We start from the raw sequence: 19,894 nt of genomic DNA, 5'->3' as shown, positions 1-19,894 counted from the left end.
CTTGCTTGCTTAATACGAATTTAGATTTCATCGGAGTTTGGCATTTCCGCATCGGTTACAGGGGTCTATTTATGACCACGTTGAAATCAGCCGCACAGTGCTAGTTAAGCTTTAGTCCCGCGCCATGTGGTGGCTGTGGGGGGCGATCGAATCTATTATTATCCCAAGTATTTGTCGAACTTCTCAACGGGGTAGCATTGGCATTGTTATACATGAAATGATGACATGCAAAGATAGATACAAGAGTCTTCATCATTGTCGCGTTTCTTCTCACAGGTGTAATATACTAAGTGTAATAAAACGTAATACCATATCATATATAAATATATAATCCCATTTACAAAAACTTCTTCGGCATGCTATTGCGTCGACGCTTGTAAATGATATAAGCGCCAGCCAAGAGGAGTTGGAAAGCAATCACGACGCAAATGAAGAGACCCATGCGCGGTGTTGTAGCAGTGATCACTGTTGCCAACGGGTCAGTCAAAGAAGTGGCGGGGCGCGGACAGAAGTAAAAAACTCACTGTTAAAAATAGAAGTCTGTAGAGCTTCCGTCAGACTAACATGGGAGTTTTCAATGGCCTTGTGGAGCTGATTGAATTGGTTACGGTAGTCCCTTCCGGAGCCGTCACGCTGCAGGTCCGACAACACGTTCTCAATACGTCGAAGGCGCTCGTTGATTGCGTCTAAGCGAGCGTCGTTTTGCGGCGAGGATTCGGACGAAGAGCCTGATGAAGAGATCGCTGATGAAATTCTATTGAGGAGTTCCTGGTGACGCTCATCTAGGTGCTGGGAGATTTGGGAAACTTCTTGGCTAACTTGATGGATACGGCTGTTCATATCATCTAGCGAACCCAGGTTGATTTCATTTGACTGAACATTGCTCTCGGAACGAGCCTCGATTGGTACCTGTTGCTGGTCGGAGAACTGCGCAGTGGCTTGAGCAACGGGTGTCACGAGAAACTTGAAGAGTTCAAACGAATCTGGGTTGTCGGGTGTAGCAGCTGTTACACCAAAGACATTACCCGCAGGTAAGGCGACCTTGGGTGATTGAAAGCACACCTTATCATCAACAGCCACCTGGAAAATCGAGCTGGACTGTTCAATCTTGATGACGGATGGGCGTCCTAGGTTTCGATACGCATAATCGCAATGTCCAAAGGCCAGGCTGTCGACATTGGTGTGCTGGTTGTAAGCTATTGAGCCATCATTTAAGAAGCCACGGATGCTTCCGGCCTATCGGACGAATCAGCCCAGTTGCAAACCAAGTAAACGAACGCACATAAGAAGGGAATCTTACCCTGCCTCCATGGGTATCAATTGTTAAGACAAAGCCATCGAATTGGCCCACTGTGTAGATGCTCGAGGCACCAACACTGCTTTCTCCGTCTTTCACATACCACAGTTGAAGGTTGCCGCTACCTCTTTCCGCACCACTAGCTCTGAATTGGAATTCAGACGTCCACTCAGACAGGGAAGCCCTATGAAGCATCAGCACCATTCGAGAGATGAAAGCAATAGCACATACGCATTTTGAGCCCATACGGAGCCTCTAGTATGCCCGGGGTATGGAGGCGTTAGAATGAGTCTGTCCGAGAGCTGAATAAAAGTCAGTCTAGGATTCTAGGTTGAAGAATGATTGCCAAAAAGCGTAAGAACTAACAATCTGGGGTTCGTGGCCCTCGCCCTTGATGGTCCATCCTGGAAGACTGTCTGGATAAGGAGAAAACCTGATATGCGAACATTAATAAGATGAAACAAATCGAGCGATTGTTGCAACCCAACTCACCTCGAGCCATGTCCAAAGCTGAGAGTATCAATGACAGACTGTGCGCTGACAGCCGTCAGGAGAGAAAAAGCAACTGCAACCTTCATGTTGCGTCAAGTGCTCTCGAAACCTGCACACACGACCCGTTGCCGAAAATGGGCAGCTAGCGATTTACAACAATGCTGCGCGCCTATCCAACAATTGACTTTCAATCAATAGCTGTGATGTACTTGAGTACGTTCTGTCAGCCCTTATGGGTCTTTTTTCCTGCGATTTGATGACACCGAAGAGACAATGCTGGTGGTTATCCAGCCAGCTACCAGCACAATCACGCAGATGCGGACTTCCCTAAAAATCGAGACGACAGAAGCTGTAGAGTCAAATCGATGAACAACTTCAACATTCAATGGAGCAAGAGTGTGGCGAACTGCAACGTCCGACATATCCATAGAGGGAGGATCAAGCAAGTTGTTTCGCTGTTGCTCGATGCCGCCGGCCAATGAGCTTCTTGACAGCTTGGCCTCACGGGCCAAGAGCTTGGTCACGTGACAACCTTCAATTGACTTCCTTCGATGACGACGAACCTTGAAACTTTGTCAAGACCTTTGCTGCTTTGCTTCTTAACGCTCCTCGCGCGATGCGAGCTCACTCCGATGCCTGAATTTTATCCCTCACTGGCGCAATGCGCCTTGGTAGCGGCCGCTTTCAAGGTGCTTCTGTTTCCCGCATAGTACGCATTCAATCCACGCCCCTCGGACTTTCCATGAATCGGATCGCATTCTGAACTCTTCTTCTTTAGCAAGTCGACCGACTTTGAGGTGCATCGGAATTGGCTTGCTATCACTCACTCTCTTCCCGTGCAGGAGTGGTACTACGAGGTAAGGAATTCGGAGCGAATATCTCGGATTCAACGCCGCTCTTTTATCTAACCTCCTCGTCCGTGTCTATGTAGAAAACGTCCGAATGGACTCTCGATTACCCGCCTTTCTTTGCTGCCTTTGAATGGATTCTCTCTCGCTTTGCCTACTATGCCGACCCTGGAATGCTGGTTGTGAATAATCTCAATTACGACTCGTGGCAGACTGTCTTCTTTCAGCGCGCCACCGTAATTGTTACCGAATTGGTTCTAGCATTCGCCTTGGATCGGTCAGTGACTTTCATATTTATATTGTTTTGAAAGGAAGGAAGGAAATAGGTGACTAACATCTGTGTGTTCAATAGATTTGTCAAGTCTGTTCCCAATTCCAGCAAACATCTTGCGCACATTGCAAGTCTCTCTATCCTCCTCTCCCCAGGCCTCCTTATTATCGATCACATTCATTTCCAATATAATGGATTTCTTTATGGAATCTTGATTCTCTCTATGGTTTGGGCACGGAAACAATCGACTCTTCTCTACAGCGCAATTACATTCGCCAGTCTGCTGTGCCTGAAACACATATACCTATACCTTTCTCTAGCCTGGTTTGTCTACCTATTGAGAGTGTACTGTCTTGATCCAAAATCGATTCTCCGGCCTCGTTTCTCAAACATAATCAAGCTCGGTCTCTCGGTTGTAAGCATCTTCGGGCTTGCATTTGGTCCTTTCGCCTATTGGAACCAGCTGCTCCAATTAAAAGATCGGCTCTTTCCATTTTCTCGTGGTCTAACGCACGCCTATTGGGCTCCCAATATCTGGGCACTATATGCCTTTGCGGATCGTTTATTGATTCCATGTACGGAGCCCTTTACAAGATTGATGCCAAAAGATTGGCGAGACTAACTTGTGTCCAGTTGCTCCTCGATTGGGTCTGCCAGTAGACCACGAAGCGATTCGTAGCGTGACTCGCGGATTGGTAGGCGATTCTGCATTTGCAGTACTACCGGAAGTTACCAAGGAGAGTACTTTCATCCTGACTTTTGTTTTCCAACTAGTATGTCCTGCATCAACCCTTCGTATTAATACTTTGAGAGAAACTTCCAAAACTGATTTTGAAAAAAAAAAAAAAAAGCTATGTCTTGTCAAACTCTGGTTGCGTCCGACTTGGGATACGTTCGTAGGCGCAGTCACTCTCTGTGGTTATGCATCCTTCTTGTTCGGTTGGCATGTGCATGAGAAGGCTGTCCTCCTCATTATCATCCCCTTCAGTCTGATTGCACTCAAGGACCGCCGATATCTCGGCGCCTTTCGTCCATTAGCAGTTGCCGGACACGTCTCTCTTTTCCCTCTTCTTTTCACGGCAACCGAATTCCCCATAAAAACGGTCTATACAGTCTTCTGGCTGATTCTTTTCCTCTTCGTGTTTGACCGCGTGGCGCCAGTCCCCGAGCGACCGCGGGTGTTCTTATTTGATCGATTCTCTTTCTTGTATATTACCATCAGCATTCCGCTGATACTATATTGTTCTCTCGTTCACCACATTGTTTTCGGCCTACACCGATACGAGTTTGTGCCGCTCATGTTCATGAGTTCTTATTCCGCAGTGGGCATTGTGGGCAGCTGGCTCGGCTTCATGGTGGTGTATTTTACTAATTAGACAGACAGGCCCATTATATTATATACTCGAGATGATTTAAGAGACATCTGCTTTAGAATATGTTTTCATTCAAATATTAGATATAATATAGGCGTTTCCTACCAAGCACCCAATTCGACTCACACAAAACCTCCACACCCCCCAGCCGACATGCTTATCCAGTTATATGTCTATGTGATCAAAAATGCGCCAGTGATTTGCATGCAAGTGCGCAATGCTATAGAATGAAACAAAGAGATTTCCAACACCAGCGAAGTACCGGACTTAAAACACCATAATCCCTAATGAATCGAGAGCCGTCCTAAAAAGGCTTCGACAGTTCATAGACAACTTGGCCTGAAGAGGTAGCGACGTGTTATCCCAACAAACTAAATTTAGAATTTATATCGAGATCCTTGTCGACTCAAAGGTTTACCCTGTTTATTGGCCGCCTTCAACTCTTTGGGTTCGTCTGTCGCCCTCTTCGCTCGTTTTGTAAGGCGAGCTGCGTCGACATGAAGATGTCCATTTTCACTAAGTGCAGTTGTGTTCTTCCACCTTAAACATCGGTGCTTTCCGTCATCGACATTGGCCTTGGTTCTTGTAGACATACGCTTGGCTGGGACGTCCTCAGATTCTGCTCTCTCCGTGGTCTGTGACAGATATTCGCGACGATATTCCATATGCTTCACGATATAATCACGCTGCAATTGCAGCTCCTTTCGCAATCTGATCTCTCGCACGCCGCGTATATCAAGCCATTTAAGCAGATCATCGAATTGGCCGGGCTCATCATAGTATGCCCAATGATGGGCATTTGGAAGACTCGTCCCGCCCTCCTCTCGGCTCTTGCGCTCAGCTGGACTGACCCGGTGTTCTTTGACGTATATTTTCTTGAGGCTTTCAGGTGGCTCCAAAAATCCCTCCCGCTCCATATCATCGGGACCTTGTACCCATAATCGACCGTTTGCATATTTCGCGTCTGCCGTAGAGCTGTTTGGTAGACCTTCATAGGGCATACCATTGCGTTCGAACCACCAATACCGATTGCAAAATCGATCCTTACCCAAGCATCTCGTTCTTGGGCAATCTGCTTCACGAAGATCGTTATCAACCACCGCGATTTCATCCTCCAAGGCCGCAATCTTAGCTTCCACTTCGTCAATTTTCTTCAGTATTCTCTGATATTGCTTAGATCCCTTAGGCTGCTTCGCCAATTGCTCCCTCCGTTCTCGTTCAGCATCCCGTCGTCGCTTGCGTTCCATAATGCGATCCATTCCTCCACGGAGCGATGGACCACGTGGGTTGTCGTCCTCCGTGTCCATTACTTCATCAGTGTCAACATCCTCTTCCATGTTTTCCGCAAGTACGGAGGAGTCTAAGGTTTCATCCATTGACCTCTCATTGCCTGGCTTGTCATTTTCCCTGTTCTTATCACCCCTTTCTGACTCAGGTTCATTTTCTTTCCTCTCAACATGCAGTTTTCGTAACTCCTCGAGACTAAGCGAGGGAAAAGTTAGCAAGATTTCCATGCTGGACCAACCATTGCTTGTACTCACGCTGATTTCCGTGCTCGTTGATGTTCGATTTTTTCCTTGCGGAATTCCGTCATTTGGTTACTACACTCCTCGAGGTAATTCCTGATAGCCTTGGTCTCCAGGCTAAGCATGCAGATTATCTGTAGTGCGCGAATACGGAGATTGACATTGAGTGTCGCGTATTGTGCACCGACACTTTCCTGTGTTGGTTCAATGTCTAGAGGAGTGAGATGTTTCAGAATCTCATCACAAACCTTTTCCATCTTTGGCTGTACAGATAATTGATTAAGAAGCCCAGCCATGATTGATTCCCATCCACCATTACGGAAGTCGCGTTTTCGTAGCCTGTCAATCCAATCATATCGCTCGAAGAGCTCGTGAGCCCGATGCACGTGAGGCTTTCCTGAATCTCCACCGGTACCGGAGTCAAGTTGCGATTGTAAATTAGCAGCTTCCGCTTTAGCTAGACTACTTCTCGTGGTCATTCGAGTAACAACAGGTTCAGGCTCAGGGGTAGGCTCTTCCTCCGCTTCCTCTTCGGAATCTGATTCATCAGATGACTCCTGTGGTAAGTCAGGCAATGAAACCTGAATTGCTCCGCCGTCGTCGTTGATACCGTTGACTAGCTTTTTGAGGATTGCACAATGAACCTCCACAAACAGTTCGCAATCTATTTCTTTCGACGAGAACCGGAAGGCTTTCACAAAATCGTCAAAGGTGAAAGAATCCAGTTGGTATACTTCGCAGTACACGTTCAAGGTATTCCATGTCTCAAGAAAGTGACCGGCAGATTCGGGCGTAATCTCATCCTGTAATAGATCACTATCATGAGAAATATCTGTAATTGAATCCACGCCAGACTTTAGCTTCGGGCGAATTGTTCGAGTAGGGTCATATTTGACGTCCAAATCTTCAATCGGATATTTGATAATGGGGACAGGTGGGAGTTCTGTTTTAACGACAACTGCGGGGACAGCTGGTAGTGTCTTGTCGACATCGGTGTCTTTGACATGACGGGCCAGCCCTGCGCCGGGCTGCTTCGAAACTAAGAAAGATGGATCGCCATTTAGTGAACGTTGATACTCCAGGAACTGCTCGGCTTTATTCCTCGCCAACTCTTGAGGTGTCAGCTTTGTTTTTGGAGCGTTACCAGTGGCCGGCTTCAGCTCGGGAAGTTTCTTAGACGAGAAAAATCCGAAATGTCCTTCTTGATCCGCCTTTTTCATAGCCTTCTTTTCAGCAACACGAGCACCGTATTGGAGGTGTTTCGGAACTTCTGTCTCAATTTTGTACTCTTCGGCAATTATCGGCTTAACTAACCAGGGAGCCCCGTTCCAGGATTCTCGAGTGGTGTTGTTCTTGATAAAGGCACGAAGCATCTGTTTGGAGAAAGTTTTCCGGTCACGCGTGATATGGTCCTGATCCAAGAGTGCCTCCTCATTAGGGCGGTCGAGGATTCTGACCAGATACCGTGCATAAGCCTCCGACTTTACACCCCCGTCTGGATAATACTGCCGTGGAAAATTCATCTTATCACGAATGATACCGTGCAGGCGCGTGTTATCTTCTAATACTGTGGTGACCTGTTCACCAGGGTAAAAGTCCTGCTTGAACTCCTGCCAAGCGTTAGCTCTTTAATCTAGACAAAACACATTTAGACTCACTTCGAATATTTCATCAACTGCATAGCCTGATTAGCCAGAAAAAAAAAAAAAAAAAAAAAGGGCGGGGACTTCACAAGGGACATACCAAGGTGATCAACCCGTGACACAGTTGAAAATTGCACACGCCTCAAGATTGGCTCCTTTAAAGCTTCTGGAAAGGCACTATTAAGCTCTCGAGACTCGGCCATCTACACCGAGTTAATGCTTCTTAATTCCAAATAGCTGAGTCTTACAGCAGAAGGGGCATGCTTACTTCGCTTTGAAGTGCCTCGAAGAATGTCAAGCCTGAATGACCTGTGATTTCACAAATAAACCGCCGCTGCTTGTAGAAATCCCTCCTATGTAGGTAAGACTCGTAATTTGTAAAGACCTCGTTGGTCTCGGGTATGACCCAAACCTAATAGAACGCCCGATCAGTATTGTATTTGAGTATATTTAAGGCGTAATCCCTCAGTGATTATAATCATACCTCGGAGCTATCATCTTCGATTGCAGGCCGCGGAAGGTACTGAACGGGTTTCCTCTTAAATAACACCTGTGGCTTTGATTAATATTACTTGCAATATGCTTCTGTTATGTCGGACGAAGCCGTACCATGATCGTCTATTGCCGGAGACAATGGCACTCTTTCGACATAGAGCGGATGTAGGCGGAGTCCCAAAATTCCGGTGTTAATCCTACTACAGCGAAGAGTTAGATATTAATGAATATTCCGTCTTCTATAAATATCACAGCGACGCGAAAGATCTTGTACACACTCGCTCAGATAAAACAAATCGACGGACGGCTTGCCCTCGTGTTCGAATAACGTGAATCAGGCCACTTGAGGATAGACGGGAAGCGGAAAGAGCTTGAGGACGGAGGATAAAGGCGCGTCGTAGTTCCGTTGCAGGTTTGGAGGAGGCAGAGAGACAAGAGTCCGGAGTAAAACGCGTTCTTTGGCTGAAGCGGGGGCGCCTGCGCATCGACCGTTGTAGAATATTGTGGAGGTGTTTGTCGACAGGAAATAATTAATTGCGGTGTGGTGAGACGAGGTCAGGATGCAGAGAAAGAGATGAAGAAGAAGAAGGCGGAGAGGTCGAGGTAGAAGCAAAGGAAGGCACGAGAGTGAGGTTGAGGAAGGAGCGGCGGAGGGAGAAGGAAAAAAGCTCATTGGGAAAGAGCCAGCGCTGGTGGAGGCCAAGAGGGAAACTACAGACCCTCCCGGCGCAGGGCGCACGCTCATTGGGCCAGACGAGGAGAAGAAGGAAGAGACTGTGGAATCGATGAGCAGCGAGCGTAGTCTAACGCGCGCCGGGGACCCGGACCCGCGCGGGCTTTTCTCTCTTGGGCAGACGCCAAACCCTCTTGTTCCCCCCCGTATCCATGCCCGCTGAGCCCTAACCCAGCCCCCGAGTATTCCACCCATGTTCTTACCCTCGTTCGAATCGTCGGAAGATGGCAAAGAAGATGGATGTATTTTTGCACCCGCACACGACTGTGGTCGACGCGGTTTACTGCAATATCTCTCGGCTTCACCCCTGTGCGGACACCACGCAAGCCAGCCGTGGTGTCCACCTGGGATAACATCAGACAAAACCCAACAAGACACCCCTACAAGCCATATAAAACAGAGTGGTCTAGGACCACTCTTTTCGCAAATCTCATTAACTTCATGCGCCTTATCACTCTCGAGAGGCTTTATTGAATTTATTTCCTATTTAGGTAATTGGGCTCGTCAAGGACTCACACAGGTCGATGACCGGCCTTTCCGCCAGCACGCTGATAGCAAAACTAAGGGAAAATTACAGTACACAGTCTGGAAAAGTGAGATACGTTTCAAGCATTCTCCGTTGGATATTATGGATCACGTTACTACTCATTGCATGCGCATAGGTTGGAAGGAGTTTCCAAATACTTCACTGGCACATGCTATCTAAGCAAGCAGTACCAACTCGGCAAATCTCAGCAAGGAAGTTGACGCGTACTTGAGCACTTCTGAACGACTGGTTCCTCGCTGCATTGCTTGGTTTAGACACACACCGCACGATGCGATGGTTGAGAAAACCTCTATAGAAACCCTAACGGAGTATTCAAAAAAATAAATAACTGCCAATCCATGGATTGCCAGGCTAACGTGTTCGTGCACACTGCCAAGAACATTTCAACCCTTCTAATCCCTCCCATCGTGGCAGATGACTGTTTGAAATATTCATTCTCAATGCGTAGCTACAACATGAAAGGAAGCATGCAGCTCGTCTGACGACGGTAGATTGTGTGGATTGGTGGCTGTGGAGGAGCTAGACCCGTTATGGATTAGCCCAACATTCCGGCTGAAGCTTGAAAGATCGAACGCCTCCATTGGCGGAACGCTTTTGCGCTGTGGGCCAGGCTATGGCGTCACGTGAATAGTAGAGGCCTCAGGCAATTGGAGACGAGGCGATTGTCGCCCGAACAATAATTGCACTCAATAGTTATTCTGAAGAGGCTCGTATTGTATACTCCTAATTATATTTCACTCTGTACCCAGCGCTCCGTCAGAAATGCCTCTCACGAGGCCATTACTTGCCGCGTCTTCCCGCTGCACGTGACCTGCCGACTGCAGCGGCTACGGTACCGGCTCCGGCCCCAAGGGCAGCTCAAGAAACTCCGAATGAACAAAATCTTTCTCTACTTCTTCTTCTTAATGGTCATTATGAGCCTGTTTGACGTCTGATAAATAAATCTATTGTTTGTTCTGTCCATCCATACGCCAAGTACCGTTCCGTTGTATTTATCATTGCAGAGTGAAAATTGCAGATGCCGAGTCCGGTACTTGGATAACCGAGAGCCCCGAGAGAGACGCCAACGTCGCCGCGCCACTTCTGATAAAGACCTCGACATTCTACCCACAGCTGGTAATTACGTGTGATTTTGAACGTACATCTCAACCGGACCATGTTCCGTCTGCATAGCCAACAAATATTCGTTGTCACAGCGCGCAGACAAGAAAACTAGCCGCGACCGCCATCGGATAAAAAGCCATGGAAGCGGGCAGGCAGGCCTCTGCGCTTCCATCGTCAGCAATGACAGAGAACCCAGAGGAAAGCACAGCGCCGGCCATGGCAGAGAAGATTAGATCGAAAGATCGTGTGGACGGTACATCAAAAGACGTCACGCAAGTCGATACGCGAAGCCTCGATTACATTCTGCGGAGTGGATTAGCAGGTGGTCTCGCGGGATGTGCTGTAGGTAGCCTTAAGCATACTGCTAGTGAAATCAGTTACTGACATGGCTTTCTTCCTCTTTTCTTTTTCTAGGGAAAAACCGTTGTGGCCCCTCTTGATCGGGTCAAAATTCTCTTTCAAGCATCAAACCCACAATTCGCCAAATATTCCGGAAGCTGGTCGGGACTGGCCATGGCCATGCGAGATATTCATCGATTCGAGGGTTCTCGTGGTCTATATAAAGGACACTCGGCGACCTTGCTACGAATCTTTCCTTACGCTGCGATTAAATTCCTTGCATATGAGCAAATCAGAGCGGTCATCATCCCTTCTAAAAGTAAAGAAACCCCCTTCAGGCGTTTAATCTCTGGCAGCCTGGCTGGGATAACATCGGTATTCTTCACATATCCACTAGAAGTCATACGTGTTCGCATGGCGTTCGAAACAAAGCAAAATACGCGATCATCTTTTTCACAAATTTGCCAACAAATATATCATGAACGGGCTTCTTCGAGGCCTGTAGCTGCAAATAACGGCCAGTCCATCGCCATGGCCACTGCTCGGACGGTGTCAACATCTATCAACACCGTCACACCAAGCTCTGGCCTCGCAAACTTCTATCGAGGGTTTGCGGCCACCATTCTTGGTATGATTCCATATGCCGGAATATCATTTTTGACTCACGACACTATTGGGGACGTACTTCGTCTTCCCAATCTTGCGCCATACACCACGATTCATGATTCGGACAATCCAAGCCCATCCGGTAAACGACAGAACAAACGACGTTTGCAACTTACCGCGTCTGCTGAACTCTTCTCCGGAGCGATAGCAGGCCTTATTTCACAGACTTCGGCATATCCACTCGAAGTGATCCGCCGGCGCATGCAAGTTGGCGGTGCCATGGGAGATGGCCATCGACTGAATCTCGCCGAGACGGCTCGCAAGATTTTCTTGGAAAAGGGTTTCCGTGGGTTCTGGGTAGGCATTACGATTGGATATCTCAAAATCATACCCATGTCTGCCACCAGCTTTTTTGTCTATGAGCGGATGAAGTGGTATTTGGGGATATGAAGTGGCCTTCACGGTCACCTGCCTCTACTTCCCGCGTATTGAAATGTGGCTCAACGTCCGGTAGCCAAGAGAGAGAGAGCCAGAATTCTGGCCGCAGCGGGTTCGGCAACCCGCTTTCCGATACGCAAGAGAGTATTTCTTCGAGGTATAAGCTTCAGGACTTGAAGAAATTGTATAGAGTAAAGATCTCATATATCTTATACAGTTCTTCCCCCATCTTTCTTGCATTTCCTGCGGAGGTTACCTTGACTCATGGACTCTGTGCGAACACCGTCTTCCCGTTGATATGTCGTGACTATTCATTTGGTATATTATACTGTCAAGCCCAATTACTGATATCAACGGGAAGATCATAGAAATTATACACACTATGATACCCCTCAATAAGGCTTTTCATTGATTGTGTGTATAGTCGCGAGTCAATTGTACATATATTTCGTGTATATACATCATGTTTCACTCAAAAGACCGAGATTATTGAATATCGCTTGCTATGGTTAGAGTCAATTAGATCTGCACATAATTATACCGAAGAAGCTTACCAAATGTCAAGAACTAGCAGTATAAAAAACCTCTTTCTTTCTTCTTATTTCTTTTTTTGCTTTTTCGAAGACCGCACACGTCGATGGTATCTAAAACAATGAAATCATCTAAAGGACCAGAAAATACCACTAGAAGATCTTCCCCAGGACTCTCCTTGCATCCTCGCCAATAGAGCCAAGATCTTGATCTTCCTTCCTCTGTTTAACTTCATTTTGCCTAAAGACTCTGCGAACTTGCAAATCTTCCGGCGCAACATCCCCATCACTAGATTTTGCCGCCGCCGCCGCCTTCTTCTCCTCTCGCTTCTTCCGAATTCCCTCCACAACTTTACCCTTCTCCACCCCAGACAGAAACACCTTGTCCTCTTTACGCGCGCGCATATCCTCAATGCGTCGCTGCGCTTCTCTCGTAGACCTCTCGTTATTTATCTGCTCCATCAGATCTGACCAGCGATAGCCCTTGAGATATTTTATGTTCCAGATATCGTCGTGATACCAACCGCCCTTGCGCCCACCGACGATATTTGCATTCAACGTCTCCGCGCAAAGCTTGGCTGTCTTCTTCGACTCGAATTCCACCCATCCATCTGAATATGTCTTGCGCCGATTGTTGCGTCTGCCGCTACCGCTAGTAGAGGGTACAGATGGAGTGAGGAAGACCCTGGAGATAGGGCCAAAATTTCGCTGGAGAAGTAGTGATTTGAGTGCTGAATAATTGAATTAGCTGATAATATACTTGAATGATTCAATTCAGATACCCAGATGGTATTCCGATGCGACTTGCAAACTTACCGCTCGGCTTTAAATATGGTGGTAGTGACGACAAATAAACCACCCCAGTCTTGTTCTTCTTGGGGGCCTTGACGAGTGGTTTGACAGGCTTCTCCTTTGGCTTTTGCGTATCATCATCATGTTCATCATGTTCATCACGGTCATCATTATCATCCTCGTCTTCCTCCAAGTTTGAAAAGCGGTTATCGATATCTAGAACTTTCCGCCGCTTGGATGCTCGTGTTTTCGACTCCTCTGCAGCTTCAGAGTCATATCCGTAATCGCTTTGCTCTGCATCACTCGCGTCGATGTCGAGGAATTCGTTTCGTTTTCGGGAGGCCATGATTTATTGCGGTTTTGTGGTCACTGAGGAGTTGCCTAGATAACTTAGCTGCAAAAGTTATTTCTCTCTGATTATAGTATTTCACCGCCTTCTTTTTTCTGCCAGTCTTCGTAGGAGATGACCAATCATGAAGAAGGCGGCGAACAAATAAATTTCAATCTAATCCGCTGCAGACAACTTGAATGGTAAAGACCGTAACGTAGTAAAATACAATTGATGAACATTTTCTACCGTGAACCTATGATCCATTGTGCAGTGTATCAAACCTATGTACTTTTCCAACTGTTGAATATAGTCAAACGCCAGAGCGCCAGATCTCACAAGAGATATTAAACAGCCCTTTCATTCCTTCATGTCATCCATTTTAAGAAGAGAAGAAAAGAGAGAAAAATCATGCAACTCATTCCGCATCTTCCATGTTCAATTCATCAAATTCATCCAGTAGTTCATCCATATTGATCTTGGGCGCCTCGTCTTCACTGCTGTCCTCTTCCATTTGATCCTCCTCAACGACGTCCATCTTATCAGCCTGGCGTTTTTCGTTCTTGGCTTTATAGAGTGACAACGTGCTTCGAAGCTCTTGATCTTCTTCAATGTCACGCAAAAACATCTCGAAGTCGGCCTCCAAGCGATCCGCGTCTTGTTTGCGCGCAGGCTCCTCTTCCTCCAGAGCCATGCGTCTGAGTTTCCAGTTACGCGACTTGGGCTTCTTCTTGCGAGCGTAGTATTTCCTGACTAGCACAACGTCTGGTATTGTGGACCCGTATTGGTTGCTCTCCTGTATAGCATCGAAGTTGGGGTCATTGAAATTTGTACCAGTTAAGTGATAACCAAGGACCGAATCACCGACGTGGAGTACACCTCCCAAGTGTGTCCTTGTAAAATAAGTGTTGTCGTTTACTCCCATCTCCGACGCACGCGCCACTGTTATTTCGGCCAAGAAAAAGCGTCCCTTGGATTCGCCCACGGGCTCAATATCCATGACCACGAATTCCACCAGTTCTTGCACGTCGGCTAAATTTTTGAAAGGCTGTCTCCAATACACGGCCGACGGAACATCCGCTGTCTGCAGGGTGGTGGGGTCAAGAAGACTGATTGAGGTGCCGACTCGGAAGCATATCGTCAACGGGTGAATATTTCCTAATGATCTCGCCAATTTCAGTGGTAGAGCGACAAGGTCATCTTTGCAGATAGGTATCAACTCCGCGGCATACGTTATCTTATATGCTCGTGTTGATGTGTGAATGTCCATAGATATAAGTTCCTGGGATTTCTTGACTCGGACGGGGGCCACGGAGGAAAGAAAATCCACCAATTTCTCTGCATGATTCCTCTGCGAGAAGAAAAAGTCCAGACCGTCTTTTGCTTCTTTGATGTTGATTGTGTCTCGATGCGCGTTGTGTTTAAGCATTAACTGCTCCAGATAGAGGAAGCTTCTCTTGTGTGGGACCTTCTGACGCACTTGAACACCTGCAAGCCGAAGATTTCAATTAGCATACAGCCGGATTCAGAACTTAGTAGACTCACAAGCTCGCCAAGAATGATGGGTAAACGATTTGGCACAGTCAGGGCACTGCTGTGTAGATACAACATATTCGACTTCAAATGTTTGTTGAAGAATGGTACCCTGAAACGCCTCTTGTTGAATTGTAATTTTGACCTTCACACGGCGCGAATGTGGTTCTGTCCAAATAAAACTAGCATCGATGATACGAACTCTGGACAAGCCTCGAAGTTTCCGGAGACATAAGGCAAGCAACTCTCGCGATTCGAGGGCCGCGCTGACCCAGGTGTTTGGTGGCTGAAGCCATCGCTAAACAAAAAACAAAAAAAATTCTCAGTAATTTGTCTCACTTGGATAGATGACCTGGACAAACCTCGCAGTCACGGCAGAAATGGAGAGCCGATTCACGTTGAATATCTTGGCTGATATCGACGGTAAGCTTTATACAATCATGGCACAGTGCACCTGATTTCGGTCAGTTTCTATACATTTTCGACAATTATGTGATGGACCACCTACCAGCTGCTGAGGTACCGTCAATCGGGCAGCCACAGTTGCAGCAAAGAATCCTGAGAAGAAGATCAGCATGCCATGCGCACTGAATAACAGTCTCGAGGGACTCACGTTGCTTCCGGTTGTTGCTGCGCATGAAAACCTGCGATGGGAACACCAGGATCCAAATCCATCGACATCTTGACGAAAATTCTCGGTCGAAATGGAAGACTCCAAAATAGTTGGACGCAAGAAACAGACCACGAGAAAGAATGAACTCTCTCTTGCCCGCTTAAAATGGCAGTCGAGTACTCACGACGACTAATAATTACAAATTCGGCGCGGGCCACTTTTTGCCCCTCCGAGAATAATTTTTGCGGGAGATAAAAGTTTGTCTTGTTTGCAACGAGCTACCTAATCGGGAGTTTGCACTGTTTGTTCCGACTTCAACTGTCAGGAGCGCCAAATAGTCAACCTCTGCTCAGTTATTACATTTCCTTTGCTTTTCAGCGTTCCAACGACCTGCTAATTATGCTATCCACAATGGCTGCAGCTGCTCTTGTGAGGAGCGTGAGGTGTCATGCCTGCCGTCATGATGTTCTCCAGTCATTCGTACGGATTTCAGGCCTTCCGGTTGCGCAGAGCTTGCGACTGCCAAACGAGCCGCAAACCAGACGGTTTTTCACTGGCCCGAATCTTTGGATCGAGTCGTCACATTCAAATTCGGAAGAGAATGACAGTAAGGAGTCGAGTCCAAATGCCTCTGCGTTAGACGAGTCCACGAAATCATCTCCATCTGTGCCGTGGTATCTGCAACTGGATTCCGCTACCGAGCCCGTCCACCCCGTGGCAAAACGGCAGGAAATTCCAGCTGTTCCTGAAAATGCACCCCCTATTACACATGATATGCTGCAACATCTCGCTACAGAGATTGGCTTAGATGACATGGCTTTACTTGATCTACGAGGAAGAGATCCTCCACCGGCTTTGGGAGGCAATCTTATCATGATCATTGGAACTGCTCGGAGCTTGAAACATTTGAATGTTTCGGCAGATCGATTCTGCCGGTGGCTGAGATCTACATACAAACTCAGACCCTACGCTGATGGGTTGCTAGGCCGCAATGAGCTAAAGATCAAGCTAAGGCGGAAGGCTCGTCGTGCCCGTCTTGCAAGCAGTTCTGGAGCTATTGCAGACTCATCAGATGATGGTATCACAACTGGCTGGATATGTGTCAATGTGGGTAGTGTGGATGACCCAAGTGCGAGCCAGAATCTCAGAGAAGGGGGCTTCGAAGGATTTGGTAAAGTCCAAGGGGGCACGAGGATTGTCGTTCAAATGTTCACGGAGGAGAAGAGAGCAGATGTTGATTTGGAACAGCTCTGGGCTCCAAAGCGGGACACGAAAACTTCAAGCAACGAAGCGAGAAATGAATCCATAGTTGAAGAAGAGCACCAGGTTTGTTCTTCTGAATTCGATATGACCACCGAGCACAACTCTAACCAAAAAATACCAAATGTTCCCAGGCCACCATTTCACTTAACAATTGATCAGAGACGGAGCTTCGCTACTCACTGCGGGAGAAGAAACTTTTACGTTCAGCACAATTTAAGCCAAGATACATACCGAGATACCAATCTCGTCGACAGTGACACACACCAGCAGGATCTTTCGTTACAAAAAATATCGCTCTATCTTAAGAGACTTTCATCTGAAGATGTTATTGAGAAGTTGGGAAGTGGGCCGGAAGACAAGAGCTCAACTGAATTCTTGCAAAACTGTTATTCGTCTGTTGGCACTGGGTCCGATTACTACGAAGACCACAGCTTGCGTTTGGTACTTGCTGCTGCAGGGGTATCTGCCCAGCATCCAAATTATACGAAGGAATATCTGTGGGCTTCATTCTTGGAACACACCGGCTCCGGATTTAAGTTGAACCACGATATAGCAATTGACATAGCATCCGCTTTTCTTGTTCCACGCTTAGGAGGGCAGAATCGAGAGAGAACTTCCTCTGATTTGGTAGACTTTGACATTGAATCTGCGTTGCGTGTTTTGGACTACCTTTCTCTTGAAGGGGCAGACATGATGACGAAACAGCAGGTTTTCAATTTGATCTACAGAACTTTGACCCTGAGGTTGCTAAATGAGGATGCTGGATCTATCCAGGAGAAGGCGCTTCGGATGCGAAGTTTGATGACAATTCTCGAGATCCCTTGGACAGGCGACATTGCCCGAGAAACCATGCAACTTAGATTGATGGTTGGAGATGTGGATGGCTTCTACGAAATCTGGCACGCCATTCCTTTCCATGAAAGCTCTAGGACTGCAAAGGATTATGAGTTGCTCTTCCGAGTTCACGCCGAAGTGGGAAACCCAGTCTATGCTCGGAAGTGTTTGGCGGATTGCACTTTGATGATGGGAAGAGAAGAGCCTCCAATCAAGCCACAAGCCGATCTTATTTCTGTGGTCGCAAGATGTGCACATGTCGCAGGTTATAGTTCTTCTGATTTCCATCTGACATCAGTTTCAGACGAATGGCAGGAAGCACATCCGCTCATTGCGAAGGAAATGGAATCTCTCGAGCAGTTGGCGTAGCTTTTTTGAATATGATAGCGACTCTGTATATTAGACTACTAAGCAGTATGCTAGTTAATAGCTGTATAATAGACATTCTCATTACTCTGTATTCCTAACTAACTATTCGTAGCCGTTTCCATACTAGTGCATATTGTCCGCGGACCTCGGCTCACGCCACCATCATTCTTACAGTCAGTCACTCATTGCGAGAGAGACAGCAATCGACCACATCACAGCTATCACTTGTCGTCTACGTGGTTGATATAGCTCTATATTTCCTGATAATGTAGGAGAACTGTCCTCTGACCGACGAGCATGGAATACGTTTCCAGCCTGCAAAGTGAAGTTGACGACTTGAAGCCGTCGCTTTTCGGTGAGTGGCCTAGTTTGATGAGTATCTTTGTCGTTTCTTTTATAAGCTCGCATGATCCTCTGACTGCCTTTATTCTTTTGCAGAGCTTCTTGCTGAAGAGCAGCTATCATCCCTTCTTCCTCCATCAATCCGCTACTTGCTCGCTGTTGCGACGCATAGACACCCGCGGTATCTGCTCCGAATACTTAACAATTTCGACGAGCTCTACGCGCTTTTGTCGCTCGTGGTCGAGCGATACTACCTCCGTACATTCGGCGGTTCATTCACGGAAAATTTCTATTCCCTGAAGCGCGAACGCGTCTTATTCACGAAAAATGGCGAGATACCCCGTGCGCAGATGGGCGCTGCGACAGCAGTGCGCGAAACCCTGAGACTGCGGACGTCTGACGTCTGGAAAAACCTGGCTGTCATGGTCGGGCTGCCATATATCAAACGCAAGCTCGATGAAAGCTACGATATCCATGTTGTGCCTCAATCGTCGTCCCTGCTCGGTGGCCCGAGGTACAATCCACACGACGACTTGCCGCCCAATCCGACGATAAGACAGCGTCTGATGTTTTATTATAAATGGTTTCTTCGAAACGTATATCCCTCGGTGAACGCGGCATACTACTTCTCCATCCTGGCCTTCAACTTGGCCTATCTCTTCGATAACACGAAATATTCTTCGCCCTTCCTATGGCTTATTGGCACACGCATTCGCCGGCTAGGCTCAGCCGACCACCGCGCCATTGCAATGGCCATGCAGCCAAAGCCCGGCAGCAAAATAACTCCACGCCCTGGATCCGGGCTGCTAGGCCTGCTCAGCCCGCAAAATATATATCCGCAGCTCCTACAATCTTTACGTTTCTTCCTCCCAGCATCAATATTTGCGCTCAAGTTCCTAGAGTGGTGGCATTCCAGCGACTTTTCGCGACAACTAGCTCGAAAAGTCACCGAGACTCTCGACTTGCCTGCCCCCGTGGTCACTGGAATGATTGATCCGTCTCTTCGAAAATCGAAAACATCCCCCTCCTCCTCCTCATCACCATTGAGCCTGAAACCAGCCCTTAAAACCTCACCGTCTCGGCGCCAACCACCCATCTCATCGACCTCGTACCTCCCCATATTCACTGTTCCAATACCAACACCAGACTCGGACAATGCAGGCGCATGCCCCATCTGTCTCAACCCTCTCACAAACCCGACGGCATGCCAGACCGGCTACGTATTCTGCTATGGCTGTGTCTTCCGCTGGTTGAACGGTGAGCACGAGCGACAAATAGATTTCATGAATGGGGTAGATGGCGGTGCAGCTTGGGATGATGATGATGACATAGACGACTCCGCGGAAGATGATAACAGCCCTCAGTCAGGGGGGCATGATAAATTAGACCAAGACGACGCTCGCACCGCGTCGAATAAGAGTCGACAAGGGAAATGGGAGAGCGGCAAGGGACGGTGCCCTGTGACGGGGAGGAGGGTGTTGGGTGGAACCGATTGTTTGAGAAGAGTTCTAGTTTAAATCTAGATGTGTGAGATATAACTGTACTACGTACTAATTTAAAGGGCAATTATCATCGAAA

At 47.5% G+C, this 19,894-nt stretch overlaps 7 protein-coding genes across 7 annotated transcripts; 3 read left to right on the top strand and 4 right to left on the bottom strand.

The window, feature by feature from the left end:
* Nucleotides 1-337: 337 nt before the first annotated feature.
* On the bottom strand, nucleotides 338-1,875 carry UA08_06980 (hypothetical protein; the record flags this gene model as incomplete). The annotated part of the gene is made up of 6 exons (XM_020261871.1): nucleotides 338-465; nucleotides 525-1,236; nucleotides 1,301-1,481; nucleotides 1,529-1,599; nucleotides 1,664-1,730; nucleotides 1,790-1,875. The coding sequence occupies 6 exons, from the start codon at nucleotides 1,873-1,875 to the stop codon at nucleotides 338-340; spliced, it is 1,245 nt and encodes a 414-aa protein (XP_020117760.1).
* A 465-nt stretch (nucleotides 1,876-2,340) lies between these two features.
* Nucleotides 2,341-4,284, top strand: UA08_06979 (Dolichyl pyrophosphate Glc1Man9GlcNAc2 alpha-1,3-glucosyltransferase; the record flags this gene model as incomplete). The annotated part of the gene is made up of 6 exons (XM_020261870.1): nucleotides 2,341-2,498; nucleotides 2,568-2,646; nucleotides 2,721-2,914; nucleotides 2,990-3,483; nucleotides 3,542-3,681; nucleotides 3,760-4,284. The coding sequence occupies 6 exons, from the start codon at nucleotides 2,341-2,343 to the stop codon at nucleotides 4,282-4,284; spliced, it is 1,590 nt and encodes a 529-aa protein (XP_020117759.1).
* Nucleotides 4,285-4,658: 374 nt separating this feature from the next.
* On the bottom strand, nucleotides 4,659-8,062 carry UA08_06978 (hypothetical protein; the record flags this gene model as incomplete). The annotated part of the gene is made up of 7 exons (XM_020262303.1): nucleotides 4,659-5,763; nucleotides 5,823-7,417; nucleotides 7,466-7,482; nucleotides 7,551-7,653; nucleotides 7,719-7,862; nucleotides 7,935-8,000; nucleotides 8,060-8,062. 7 exons carry the CDS (start codon nucleotides 8,060-8,062, stop codon nucleotides 4,659-4,661), a joined length of 3,033 nt encoding a protein of 1,010 aa, XP_020117740.1.
* Nucleotides 8,063-10,509: 2,447 nt separating this feature from the next.
* UA08_06977 (hypothetical protein) lies at nucleotides 10,510-11,724 on the top strand (the record flags this gene model as incomplete). Its single annotated transcript, XM_020262302.1, has 2 exons — nucleotides 10,510-10,671; nucleotides 10,744-11,724. The coding sequence occupies 2 exons, from the start codon at nucleotides 10,510-10,512 to the stop codon at nucleotides 11,722-11,724; spliced, it is 1,143 nt and encodes a 380-aa protein (XP_020117741.1).
* Nucleotides 11,725-12,395: 671 nt separating this feature from the next.
* On the bottom strand, nucleotides 12,396-13,380 carry UA08_06976 (Pre-rRNA-processing protein esf2; the record flags this gene model as incomplete). Its single annotated transcript, XM_020262301.1, has 2 exons — nucleotides 12,396-12,973; nucleotides 13,059-13,380. 2 exons carry the CDS (start codon nucleotides 13,378-13,380, stop codon nucleotides 12,396-12,398), a joined length of 900 nt encoding a protein of 299 aa, XP_020117809.1.
* Nucleotides 13,381-13,780: 400 nt separating this feature from the next.
* UA08_06975 (60S ribosomal export protein NMD3) lies at nucleotides 13,781-15,576 on the bottom strand (the record flags this gene model as incomplete). Its single annotated transcript, XM_020262300.1, has 5 exons — nucleotides 13,781-14,850; nucleotides 14,908-15,193; nucleotides 15,258-15,349; nucleotides 15,404-15,453; nucleotides 15,509-15,576. The coding sequence occupies 5 exons, from the start codon at nucleotides 15,574-15,576 to the stop codon at nucleotides 13,781-13,783; spliced, it is 1,566 nt and encodes a 521-aa protein (XP_020117810.1).
* A 343-nt stretch (nucleotides 15,577-15,919) lies between these two features.
* UA08_06974 (hypothetical protein) lies at nucleotides 15,920-19,833 on the top strand (the record flags this gene model as incomplete). Its single annotated transcript, XM_020262299.1, has 4 exons — nucleotides 15,920-17,970; nucleotides 18,087-18,242; nucleotides 18,289-18,329; nucleotides 18,413-19,833. The coding sequence occupies 4 exons, from the start codon at nucleotides 15,920-15,922 to the stop codon at nucleotides 19,831-19,833; spliced, it is 3,669 nt and encodes a 1,222-aa protein (XP_020117811.1).
* Between the last annotated feature and the right edge of the window lie 61 nt (nucleotides 19,834-19,894).

Source organism: Talaromyces atroroseus (assembly GCF_001907595.1).
Source record: "Talaromyces atroroseus strain IBT 11181 chromosome Unknown scaffold_10, whole genome shotgun sequence".
Lineage (NCBI taxonomy): Eukaryota > Fungi > Ascomycota > Eurotiomycetes > Eurotiales > Trichocomaceae > Talaromyces > Talaromyces atroroseus.
Note: the sequence above shows the minus strand (reverse complement) of the source record. Positions and strands in the feature narration are given on the sequence as shown.